This window comes from Cervus canadensis, chromosome 12 (genome assembly GCF_019320065.1).
Source record: "Cervus canadensis isolate Bull #8, Minnesota chromosome 12, ASM1932006v1, whole genome shotgun sequence".
Lineage (NCBI taxonomy): Eukaryota > Metazoa > Chordata > Mammalia > Artiodactyla > Cervidae > Cervus > Cervus canadensis.
In genome coordinates, this window is record NC_057397.1 from 33,456,881 (window position 1) to 33,470,584 (window position 13,704).

The following is a 13,704-nucleotide window of genomic DNA, read 5'->3' on the forward strand; positions in this document are numbered from 1 at the left end:
AACCACGTTCAATTCATGCCTTTGCAGAATTTCCTGGAGGCTCCAGCAGAAGACAGAACAAGTTATTTGAGAGTTTCAATTCAAGATGGTAATGACAACAGCATCCAGAGACGCCACAACTCTCATAAAGAATCAGGTATAGGAAGAATGGAAATTTTTCCATATATATATATATATATATGTATATATATATATATTTTATATGGTGAAGGTAGAAGGCCATTTAGAAGGGGGATCTGAAGGCCCAATAGACACGAGGAAAGAAAACATTTCTCAAGTTCCTTATTTATTCAGCAACAAAAATGACAGTGGGGAAAGGAAAAAATAACCATATAGTAATTGCTTATTTCTCAGATTTTTATCAAGAGGACATACACTTTGCTTATTTCTTTTAAACTAGATGGTGGTGTATAAAGGCTTATCTTTAAAAAGTAGATTATAATCACTACTTCAGATACAAATTATACAAAGAATATTAAATGCAGGGCCTATAAGCACCTTCTGGAAGGATTTAAAATGTCTGAGTTTCCAGAAAGAAAATCCCGCAGAGTTTTAAATCAAATTAAGTCTTAAATTGACTAAAGCATCATGAATTTTGAACAGCTCATAAAATATCACTGATCTAGCTCAGTCAGATATTTATGTATCATCAGTGTGTACGTGCTAAGTCACTTCAATCGTGTCCGACTCTTTGAGACCCTATGGACTGGTATCATGGGTATATAAATGAAAATAAGAGACTTGGTTGCAAACGAAAAATTTCAAATTCAGAATGCAGTAACATTCTGTGTGTTTACCGTACATTTATATCTCAGGATTTCCATATCCACTATCTGAGGTTATTTCCCACATCAGTATGTGAGATAATAATAATTATCGGCCACCTGTGACTTTCTAAAAAGCAGAAATGGTGATTTCTGGTGATTTCCAGAAATGGTGGTTTCCTGGCCCAAGAACTCTGAGTTAGGGAGAGGCCATTAACTCCACTTTCAGATCACTGTTCACCATTCTACCACACCAAATCCACCCTTTACATGCTCTGATTCAGTAATGTTGAAGTGAATTATATATTGTGAAAAGTGGCATTTTTCTTTTAGTTTTTAGTACTGAAGTAGAGCTGACTTACCATGTTGTATTAGCTTCTGATGTACGGCAAAGTGATTCACTTACATGTACATTAATACATACTCTTTTTCATACTCTTTCCAGTTTGTTATTATAAGATATTAGTTTCCTGTGCTATCCAGTAGGTCCTTGTTTATCTGTTTTGTATATAGTAGCTTGTATCTGCTAACCACTTATATGTGGAATCTAAAATATGATACAAATGAACTTGCTTACAAAACAGAAACAGACCCACAGAGGTAGAAAACAAAATCAGGGTTACCAAAAGGAAAAGGAATAAGGCGGGTAGAAAAGTGGCATTAATTTTTGGCTACACAAACATTACTGACACTCAAAGCGAGAGACAAGGGCATCTGAGAAATTTTTTCATAAATGAATCTGGAAACAAACTATCTCATTTCTATAAGACGACTTCATCATAACTCTTTGGAAGCTGGTAAATAATTTTAAAAGTGAATTATACAGTCACCCAAAAGATAGGGTATCAGAAAGACTGGCTTTCTTCTTGTCACCATGAGGGGTTCCTACAGGGAAAGGGTGGTGGTCTCGTCAACCGTAACAAACAAGAAACAGTCCTGCTAGGAGACCCTGTGTGGCCACCCGGTTCTATAGATGCAAAGCAATTATAGTTTAAAACTAAACTGATCCCACCAAATCTTTATTAATAAATCCTAAGTACTTTTTCATAATTAAAAACCCAGTCTATGTTGATTTATAACATGATTTAAAATGATAAATCAACATTTTGTGTGTGATTTAACCTAGAGAACACTGCCTAGCTATAACTTCAAAAAAGTTCCAAAAAAAAAAAAAAAAAAGGTAACATGTAGGTCAAAGGTCTACTTCACAGAGAACAAGGACTCGCATTAAAAACCAGAATCCTAGCCAACATAAGAATGCTGGAACCTGCAGGGGCCTGTCTGTACTTCCCATGTTTTAGAGCATTTTCTAGCACTTACTCAGCAAGCAGGATGCTATTTGTCCCCCGTGTATTTTCACAGAAGTCCATTTGCTTTTCTTCCCTGGCCTCTTTGCCATGGGCTATGTCCATCATCAGGCGCGATCTATGTGGCAGAAGTCAGCGCAGCTCCCTGGGGAAAGGCCTCTGACGGCCAGATGGGCTACTTTTTAAAACCAAAGTTTTCTCCTTTTCTTATAAGAAGGATTTTAAAGGACCAAGCCAAAGACTATTCCTTTTTATCTCAGTAATAATTTTTCTATGTCAAAGATAATTTTTAACAAACGTCATAAAGGTGGCAAAGCCTTAATATTTACCTTTATTGATCTATTTCTCTATATTTTAATAAAAACCAGTTCATACAGACAAGAATGTGGATACTGATAACTAATTACTGCTATTACTGACTTCAAAAGATTTCCGTACAATTTCCAACATTTGTCACTTGAAATAACATAAGATGCCAAAATAAGTAAAACCAAATATTACTGCTAAAAAATCAACTTAAGCAAGAAAAAAAAAATCTGCAATGCAAAAATTTCCACAAATTCAAATATAAATGTGAGCAGACTGGTGAAGCAATTAAGAGAAATGGTGAATAATCAGGGTGAGCTGAAATGGCAATTCTCCAATTATAACTTTCTTCTGTCACTTTATGCCAGAAAGTGCAAATCTCAAATGCTTTATCAGAGCAGATTATTAAAAAGATTTAGTAAATATTTCCTTAAAACTGTATATTTGCAAGCTAGGAAAAATATCATTTCTGTAGGTAATGGAAAAACTTTAATAGTATATTTTGCTAAGCCATTTTGAATTTCTAAAAACCTAATAAACTGAAAGACTTCAGCTATACATTCAAAAAACTACAGACAGACAGACCAAAGGAAATCAGGGTGGTTGCCCTTATTAGATTATTATTGGATGGTTCCCACTTGATAACAAGCCCTAGAGCAAGTAAGCTTCAGAGAACTATGGAATTGTCACCCTTCCATGTCCCATTAACAAACCTTTGTCCTTATTTATGGCCCTTCTACACTGGGTGGGCCTCCAATCTCTTTAACAGAACAAACAACATTATACACTGAATAGAAAGAGGGAGTTAGAATGTGCGGTTCTTTTCTCCTCTAAGAGACAGCAATAAAGCCTAAAAGAAAATAAACAAAGTAGGGTTTCGTGCATGTACATCTGTGTAGTCCCTCTCATCTACCTAGGCAAATCCTGACACCTTCTTGCTACAGAATGACAGAATGTCCCCCACCTCACTGCTATTCTGGGGCAATAAAGCACTCAGAAAAGCATTCTACACAACCACTGCAATTCTCCAACACCTCCATCCACTCCTTCTACGACTATGAACACAAGGGAGGACTGCTTTGAACACACCACGATAATAAACTAATCAAGGATTTTACAATGGGTAAATTCCAAATTCATTTCCCCAAACGAACAGAATTAGAGTCTTTATGAATCTTAACTTCTAACTGCCATTGTGACAGAGGCCTTTCCATGACCAGCAAAACATTCGTGTATTTCAGACATACTACCAGATAAAACAAAAATACAAGATGGTCAACCCCTGCAAATGGAGATCAATGGAACTAAGTTATTATGGAAAGCTGGGTTTGCTCAAAGCTGAAGCTTAACCAGTTAAGAGGCCAGACTTAGTCTGAATTGCTTTTAGTGTGAAAATTGTTTGCATTTTCCTTACCTCAAACAGATTGCTAAACAAAATGTCATTTTCGTCCTATGACTCAGCCTCAAAATTATTATTTTTGTCTGTGTCGCATAGTATGTGGGATCTTAGTTCCCTGAGCAGGGACTGAACCTGTGCCCCTTGCAGTGGAAGCACAGAATCAACCACTGGACCACCAGGGAAGTCCCTCGGCCTCACAATTATGAACACTCTCTTGTCTTCGGTGGCTGATGGTACTCTTTAAGTCTATAGTGTATAGGATGTGGGGGTAAATGAATGAACGGGAATGATAACAATGGGTCAAGAACTTGTGGTTTTAAAAATACTATAACTAAAAGCTTGATTTCAAATCAGATGCCTCTTTTATACAAAAGGAGAATAAAGTTTGCTTTTGATAAACTGGGCAGATATTCCGTGAAACAGGTTGGTGAATCAAAGGCTAAAGTTGTTTCTCCTAAACGGTTTCTCTGCTCTTAGTACATGTAAGCATGTGTGTGTATACACACACGCACCGTCCCCCCAGACATAAACACAAACTTGCACCCTCCTCTTCATTCTTGTTGTCAGTGTCCTTTGATTGGCAGCATTGAAAACACTGTCTATGGGATCTGCGCAGTTGACCCAGGGGTCTCCAGACTCCCTTTGTCAGTCTACACTCCCTCATTCAGTTCGCTCATTTGCATGTTTGTCAATGGCATGTGAAGAAAAATCTCATACCATCCAAAACTTCTTCCAGAAACAGAGACTGACCCTGGGGAGCAGGAAGATATCAAAAAGTAACAGTAAGTATATTTCACCTCTGCAGTTGTCGATGAACAGAAACACTTTGTCCTTCTCTGTTAAACTGAAATTTCTAATCTTTCACTGAATGCGCAAAAGAGATCCAATGAAAGCAGAGAGAGAATTTTCCAGACTCTCACAGCAAAGGTAAAAGCAATCAGATTTTCAAGTCCCTGAGGTTTTACTCCATGGGCTTTTACTGTTAGTGCATCTTAAGCAAAAATCCAAGCCTTTTTGGCTTAAAACAGCAGGTACTGGATTCACAGAAGCCTGCCATAGACAGAAGTGTTGAGCATTGGAGCTGGAAGGATTCAGAAGGTTCACCTGGACAAAATGAGGGCACCAAGGCTAGCCTAGTTCACAGGGCCAGGCAGGGCCAAAATGCCCACAAATTCCCAAATAAATCTTTTCCTTAAGTTCCATGAAAAAAAAAAAATAGTGCTCAGAAATGAACTGTCTAAAAAAATTTTTTTTCTAGAGCTTCGTGAGCTGGTATTTTTGACTATACAGTGGGCTATGTGACGCAGTATGTCTCAGCTATAAAAAGAGCAAATCCACCCTTCAGAACATAAATGCTACATTTCTTTTTTTTTTTTTGGTAGTTTTCTATAGGTGCTCTCAGCACCTATAGGACAGCACCTCCCCTATAGGTGCTGTCATGCAATTGAATAGAGACATGGCAGGGTCTGACCGTTCTAAACCATTCTCGAACATTTTGACGTATTCATCACCATTTTCAGGTTCTTATACTTTAAAGCCATTGTTCAAGGTTATTGTAAGGACTAAATGAGACAATATATGTAAAATAATTAGAAAATTCCTGGGCCTATGACAGGTGCACAATAAACTGTAGCTGTTATTTTGTGTCATGGGCTGGAGAGTTTTCTACCTTGATAGAGCATAGCTTATCACGTTCCCATAGTCCTCCCTAATTGTGGCTTCCAAACTAAATAATGTGGTGTTTTAAGTGACTTTCACTCCATTTTCCCCACCAATTCCTCTCAAAGTTGCACTGTGACTGCAGGGATTTCTGGGGCATAAGGACTCAGTTTTTACTTCTTTCGTTCCCACTCCTGTGTGCTAAGTCGCTCAATCGTATCTGACTCTTTGCGATCCTATGGACTGCAGCCTTCCAGGCTCCTCTGTCCATGGGATTTCCCAAGCGAAGACACTGGAGTGGGTTGTTATTTCTTTCTCCAGGGGATCTTCCCGACCCAGGGATCGAACCTGGGGTCTCTTACATCTCCTGCATTGGCAGGCAAGTTCTTTACCACTGGCACCACCTGGGAAGCTCAGTTCATTTCTTTGTCCAGGACCCTTCTGTGTTACCCATGGCTCCTGCTCTCCAGCACCCACCTCCACTGTTGCCAACACAGCCTTTCCTCTCTTCTTGTTCTTTCTTCATGTTCTTGGCTGCTTTCTCTTGTTTCTTCTACATTTTTGTACCATGTACACAAAGCCTGACCTTTGCTGACAGTGATTTTCCTTCCTTGCCAACACATTAGTTAGATCCGGCTCTTTTCTAGCTATGATTATTTATTTGATTACTGGGTTCGTGGAACAATCTGTGCTGGATATATATATTAAATATATCAAATTTATATATTTAATATATCAAATTTATATATTTATTTCATATATATATATATATATATATATTTTTTTTTTTTTTTCCTCTTGGGAAATGCAAGAGAAGGAGAATTTGGCAGTGCTTCCTAATCTGGAACTATTACATGATGACGATGATAATGATAATAATCACCACCACCACATCACTATCACAATGAACACAGCTAAATGAAACTAAGCATTTAAATGCTTACTAGTGCTAGATGTTGGTCAGAGTGATAAGTCATGTCTGATTCGCAATCCCATGGGCTATAGCCCACTAGGCTCCTCTGTCCTTGGTATGTCCCAGGCAAGAATACTGGAGTGGGTTGCCATTTCCTTCTCCAGGGAATCTTCCCAACCCAAGGATCGAACCAGCATCTCCTGCATTGCAGGTGGGTTCTTTACCACTGAGCCACCAGAGAAGCCCATACATGGATAACCTCCATGAAATCTCACAATACTACATCGGGTGTGTGTGTGCACTCAGTTACTCAGTCGTGTCCAACTCTGCAATCCTGCCAGGTTCCTCCATGGGATTCTCCAGGCAAGAATACTGCAGTGAGTTTCCATTTCCTCCTCCAGGGTATTTTCCTGACCCTAGGACTGAACCTGCACCTCCTGAATTGGCAGGCAGATTCTTTATCACTGAACCACCTGGGAAGCCCACTACTGTGGGAACAGACAATATTCAAGAGACTCTAAAAATGGAGTCATGAAGTTGAGCCCCACGCTGAAGTCCCACCAATAGCAAGGGCAGGCTGTTCAACAGGCAGCTTGACTCCAGTACCTACACTGTTTGCCAGAAAGCAAGATTATATCTTTAGTCCAACCTTCTAAATCTGACAGAACCAAAGAGGTGATCATCATAAATTTCCTGAAGTTAATTAGCACAACACCCTAAAGCATATATGCCACCACTGAGTTAGTTCAAGTCATCTTGATTACTAAAGTATTTCTTCTAATATTGTGAAATCCTAATATGGAATCTTAGCAACTAAATCTCTGAACAATTCATCATATTTTATATTTTAAAGGTCAAAAGATCTTGGAGGAAAAGCTAGGTAAAATATCAATACTCCCAAATCACTAAAATATGTATACTGTCATCCAGGATTCTAAGAATTTTTAACAGCTGTAAGAGTGATATGAACAAAAATCACTGTTATCCATTAAGGATAATAGAATTTGGAGAATTTTAAAAATAATTTTAGACACTATAGAAAGTTTTATATTGAAAAGCAGTATTGAAAAGACAAAGGTCAACAGACTCCCATGACTGGACATATAATATTACTTCATCCATTTCATTTTTTTTTATAATGCACTTAATGTTTAAGAAATTCATATTAATCAGAGTTTAATTATTTATCCAAATGTGACTATAAGTAGCCTACAGAATATCATGTATCATTATCCATCATCATTTTGGCAAGTTTCAAGTTAACTGCATGGTATTCTCTGGCTTGATGTGTGAAAATCATATTTTTAGATTACTCTAAAAATGAACGAAGTGCCATTATACAAACATTCATATGAAATAAAATTTTAGTGAAAATGGGTTCTAAAATCCCACTGGAAAGGCCATTCAACCAGGGTATACCTAAAAACAAAAAGTTTTAATGCAACATCCCAGATGCAATGAAATCTATGACTAGAGAGCAATGCTACATTTACTATATTTGATTCTACAAATGTCCTTATTTCTGCTTTAAAATGAAGACTCTTTTCCTCCTCCAAATTAACTTTCTTTTCTTCTTCATTACCATTCTTCTCTATACTCTAAAGCTATACGTACATCTGATAGCTAGCTAGTTCTCTCAGGAATTTTCTGCCACATAAGCTTTTGATCTGAGAGGAAAGGAAGGAGGGGACATTATATATATACATACCTATGGCTAATTCATGTTGATGTATGGCAGAAACCATCACAATATTGTAAAATAATTATCCTCTAACTTTAAAAGATCTTGAATTTCTGCAATATGGCCACTTGATAATACAGTTATTGAAATAAACTTGAATAAATGAAAAATGAGTTGTATCTCCAATATCAGGACATATGCAAAACTAAAAAGCAAAAGATTATAAATGCCTTAAAAAAGAACTCTCAAGTGCCATCTTTCTTGAATTCTCCAAGATACAACCCTGTTTTTACTTCTAATCCTTCTCAGCCTAACAATTTAGCAAAATATAATAGTTACATATGACTAAAATAATGAGGTGAAAAAAGAAAAGACAGAGTACATGTCTGATTTCTTAATGTTAGTGTTTCATTTCACCAACAGAATAAGGTTTACTATGACATACCATAAACATTTCTAAACACTTATTCACAATTTCTGTACTCAATGCATTGTGGATGGCAGCCAAGGGGCTGGCTGCATGTGGGCTCAAGCCCAGGAATCACACATGTAGCTATCTCTCTTCTCTGGAGGGCACTTCACCTATTTCATTTGGACTCTTAGGATCCACTTCTCCTTAAAGAGACCTGGATGCCCAGGGTAGAATGGGACCCATCACAGCACCCAACTTTTTCCCCCAAATCTCCCAAGACTCCGTAATTGCATAGTTCATTTATCTGGTTTGTCTCCTTTCTCACTACTTCACACAAATGAACCTTACAGACTTTGCTCACCTTATGAATCATTTCACTATTAAAGCCTAAGATGGTTCAATTCTTCAGTGAAGTCTCATCACTTTCTGTTCTTTTTATCCCTTTACTCAACTGACGTTTAGCATGTACATAACCATAGTTCTTTTCCAAGGCAGCTTTCAAGTTTTGCAATCAGGCACAAAAGTAGTAACCTTCTAACAATAAACATCATCCATTGTAAGATAGTTTTAAACTTTGTAGCCATCAAGTATTTCAAAACTTTATAATTCAGCCCTTTTTATACCAAAGGCAAAACAAATATGAAAGGATTAATGGATCTGGTCCCATAAAATTTTAGCTTCCCCATGCAGGGTAAAAAGCTCTTTAAAATGATAAACTGGAAATGTATCTATAAAACATTATAAAATATAGAAATTTATGTTTTATAGAAACCATTATAAAATATAAAAATATTTTATAGAAAAATATCTATAAAACATTACCAAAGTTTAAGAAATGTAAGTATAAGAAATAATAAGAAAAGATGAACATCGCCATGATAGAAAAGAAAAAATGGTTTATCAGCTCAATTTTCTAAAAATGCACATGAAAATAACAATAAAATCTCAGACCTTCCAAAATGACAAATTTTTAAAAGTTAAATATTTAATGTGTTCACTCTAATTCACAGCTCTTCCTTGTGTAAAAACATTACAAATCCCTAAAAGTGTTTAAAACAGTTTACCTAGCCACACTTAAATTTACTCAAAGGTAATAATTAAGGATGCACATGAGACCTTCGTAGAATCACTCTAGATGTCTAATAATGGATTAGATAAGATATACCTGTGAAACCATGCAGCCATTAAAATGCTATAGAATGTGTTGATATGAAAAGATATTTGTATTTGTTATTAAAAAGAGCAGGTTGCTAAGTGTCTTCAAACATATGAATGGATAAAGATGTGATGTGTATGTACACGTACACACACACAGTGGAATACTACTCAGCCATAAAAAGGAATGAAATTTTGCCACTTGTAGCAACATGGATGGACTTGAAAGGCATTATGACAAGTGAAAAAAGTCAGACAGAGGAGGACAAATACTGTATGAAAAATTATGTGCCAAGTTGAAAGGAGGCCTACCCCTATCTCGTCCATTCCCCTTTTTCTCTCCCCACTGGTAACCACTAGCTTGTTCTCTGTATCTGTGACAGAGAAGCCTGGCAGACCACAGCCCATAGAGTCACACAGAGTCGGACTCAACTGAAGCAACTTAGTACACACACATGCACAAGTATGTATACAGAGTAGATGTACAACACAGGGAATATAGCCTGCATTTTGTAGCAACTATAAATGAAATACAACCTTTAAAAAGGTTAATCATTATGTTGTACACCTATAATTTATATAATATTATATATCAACTACACTTCAATAAAGAAAAGCAAATAAATTTTTAAAACATAAATATTTAATTCTACTATAGATGTGCTCAATCGCTCAGTCATGTCTGACTCTTTGCAACCTCATGGCCTGTAGCCCACTAGTCTCCTCTGTCTGTGGGATTTCCCAGGCAAAAATCCTGGAGTAAGTTGCTATTTTCTCCTCCAGGGACTCTTCCTGACCCAGGAATTGAACTTGTGTCTCCTGCACTGGCAGACAGATTCTTTACCACTGTGCCACCTGGGAAGCAATCTGACTATAGTTTGGCACTATTGAAAGGATATGATTTATTGAACTAATTAGTAGTAAAAAAAAAAAATATATATGTATATATATATATAAGGAGAATGTTTAAATTATGCAAGAACAAATTTCAAGTACTTTACAGACACATTTGCATGACAATAACCTGCCAATTACAGTAATGCCTACTCTTGAAACAGTTTGACAATGTAAACTTTCAGCTGTCATTCTTATGACATGACATGCACTTAACATTATGTTTTGTCTACAGTTTCAAAATCAGAACCCAGGAATGGGTCCTTGGAAGCAATATCTTGAAGATGCATTGAATATGGCTGTCAATTTGATCTCCTGGTCTTTGACAGATCATTTAGTCAACATTTATCACAGTTCCATTTCCAGAAATGTGATAATGAGGAAAACAGCCCCTTGCAAAAAACTGAAAGGCCACAAGTGCCAGTTTTTAGGATAGTCCACATTAGGATGTTACATCATTGACTTGTGCTTTTTTCCATTCCTATTTTCACTGATAGAAGCAAAGGCAGAAAACTTCAATGTCACAAAAAATGGTAGAGCTTTTTGAAAAAGAATGTTAGTGATCATCCTGTCTAACCCCGGGATGTTAAAAATAAGGAAATTAAGGCTCGGAGAATAGGTGTGTAAAGAGCCAAATGAGAACCCGGTATCTTGTCTCCAAGCCTAGTACACTTAGCATCATCCACAAGTTATACAGAATACCAGGGTCCACTTTAGAATCTAATTATCCTGTAGGGTTAATGAAAGGAGCGATGTCAGTATATATACAGACCTTGCATCTGGTAGCTGTACGGTGCCTGTCCAGGTTGAGGGGTCCCAAAGCTTGTGCCATAGCTGAGAAATCCTGTCTGCCCAGGTGACTGAGATTGTGACAATCCACCTTCAGTCTTGATGCCTGCCCACAATGCACCTAAATCAGTTAGTGATAGCTTATCTATCTGTTCATTTTCAACAGCTGGTGAGTATACAAAAACCTCCCACAGCTATCCAGTCACAAACTCTTCCCAGTATTATCTCAATAGCCAAGGCCAAACATGCTTAGGGTGAAATACCCTTAACTCTATCTTCAATTAAAAACACAAAAAACAGGATTATGACAGATTGGAATGCCTGTCTCCACTGTTCTTTTTTGTTGTTTTCCTGAATTCCATTTTTTATAAAATTTAACTCCAGTGATTAGCTGTTACAAAATTTAGCTTCTGTAATTAATTGTGTTGTTTTCACAAGAGTTTAAGATCATCTTTACAGTCCAGAAATGGTCATAATTAAAATGAACTATATAGTTCTAAACATTGTCACATTAATGTCAAAATCAAATTTTTTTTCTAAAAAGTGATTAAGAGTCTCTAACTTCATAGCATTTAAAAAGTTTTTTCTTTACTCTTTCTACCACAATGCTGATTTTAGTACATAATTTATTCTGAGGTCAGAGGTAGCAATACTGGACATAGAACTAAGCAACACAGGAGGAAATCTTTCCCCAGGTATCCACAAAGTAAACACAAGGAAAGCAGAATAGTAAAGAATTCAGTCCTACAGAACAGCATGAAGGAAACCAATGGTTCCCTTATTGCCCCTTGTAGTTTCAAGTATTTATTCAAATATAATTTTTTAAGTGTAACCTAAAGTACACCTTTTTATGTATTTTTAAAAGTACACTTTTTAAAAATCACATAATATAAAAATAAAGTATTTGTGCCCCCAAATACTTCCCAAAGTACTAGGCTGACATCCTAATTTCACGACTTGGGTTTGGCAGTATCGTTGCACAAGGCTCAGCCTTGGATCATAATTAAAGACAGTCATGAAAGTTAACAACTGTCTTTAATTCCCACAGAGGGAGGGGAGGAAAATGTCTGCCAAAGGAATTCACATTTTGGAATAATTTTACTTTGCACTTAAGATAAATAATATCTTTGAGATCTAGAATACACAGTAGTCTCACTGTTTATTTCCATTTTAGGGGAATTTCATCAGTAGAATGAATTTAGGTAACTTTCCTAAGGCAGTGGAAGAATCTGACTCTTGGCTGAGAGAGCTTACTCTAATTTCTGAAGTATCTCTAAACAACCTCATAATGGCCTTGCATTGCAGTCTTAACACAACCTTAGCATTTTAAAAAATGTCACTTTCCCTGCAAAGGCAATCCCAAACCAATGAATAAGCCACACTTATAAATGGTCCCTGGAAAAACAGCTGCCCCAGACAGGTGGTTTGATGGCTCCAGAAACTCACTTCCTTTTCATAGGGTCACAATAGGGATTTTCTCCTCTCTCTGATGCTACACTGTTGTACTTTCGGTCTTCACCTGTGCCAGCTCTGTTTTCAGACTGGAGGCTCAGAATGGGAATCTTTGTGGTAAGAACAGATAAAGAAAAGCAGGAAGAGGTAGAAAATGCCCATAGCCACACACATCTCCATGGCTTCTAGCTAGAAGCTGGCAAACTCATCCGACTGGTTGACTCCATGCAGATCCAGTGAAGAATGGCATGACCCCTTCTTCCCCACGGACCCACTGCTCTTACTGTGAAAACATTTGCCTATCTTTTCTCACTGGGTCTAATTAAAAAGTCAGGGGATACACGTCCTTAGAGATAGTCAGAATTCTAAGACCATCAGAATCTTAACTATCAGTTTAAGGTTAAAACCCATAAATTTAAATTATGTGCTTTTCTTCCAGGAGCAAACAATGAAAAGAAAGCTGCCATATTTTTCCATGCACTGGCCCAAGAAAAACAGAATGGCAGGCCAGAAGCACTAGGGCATCTCCTTGCCCTCAAGGCATAAAAAGAGAAGAAGGGGGGCGTGGATCAGGAAAGCGCTAAGGATTGAGAATTATTCATTCCCAGATTTATAAGCATGGAAGGCTCTGGGATCAAGTCCTTCACACTTAAGCCTTACTCTCAGCACTTTCCCAATCCACACCTACCACATGAAAATCCCCATTCTCACTTTACTAGTTGGGAGTATAACCTTAGAACGTCTGCTCATCTCACCCTACTGGACCAACTATTTCAGACAACAGAGACATCTGTTGATGGTTTAAAACTAGAGGAGTCCTTACCCAGAAACTAGCAAAGGGCCCAACCATGACTGAATGGGGAGGAGCAAAAAAAAGAGAAAAACCAAGAGAGGTGTGTGAGTAACACCCAAAGCAGTACCAGGAAAGGTACCTTCTCCTGGCATCATTGATACATCTATAGTACCTGAATAC

General features: G+C 37.3%; 1 protein-coding gene across 10 annotated transcripts in view; it reads right to left on the reverse strand.

Annotated features, from left to right (window-relative positions):
* EYA1 (EYA transcriptional coactivator and phosphatase 1) overlaps positions 1-13,704 on the reverse strand; it is a 179,954-nt gene that overhangs the window by 121,478 nt on the left and 44,772 nt on the right. For 7 of the 10 annotated variants that reach the window (XM_043484052.1, XM_043484062.1, XM_043484053.1 and 4 more), the window contains one exon: positions 11,263-11,400. In XM_043484052.1, the coding sequence (XP_043339987.1) occupies positions 11,263-11,400 (138 nt within the window). The remainder of the gene's footprint in view (positions 1-11,262; positions 11,401-13,704) is intronic. The other 3 variants (XM_043484056.1, XM_043484055.1, XM_043484060.1) reach the window with 1 other exon arrangement.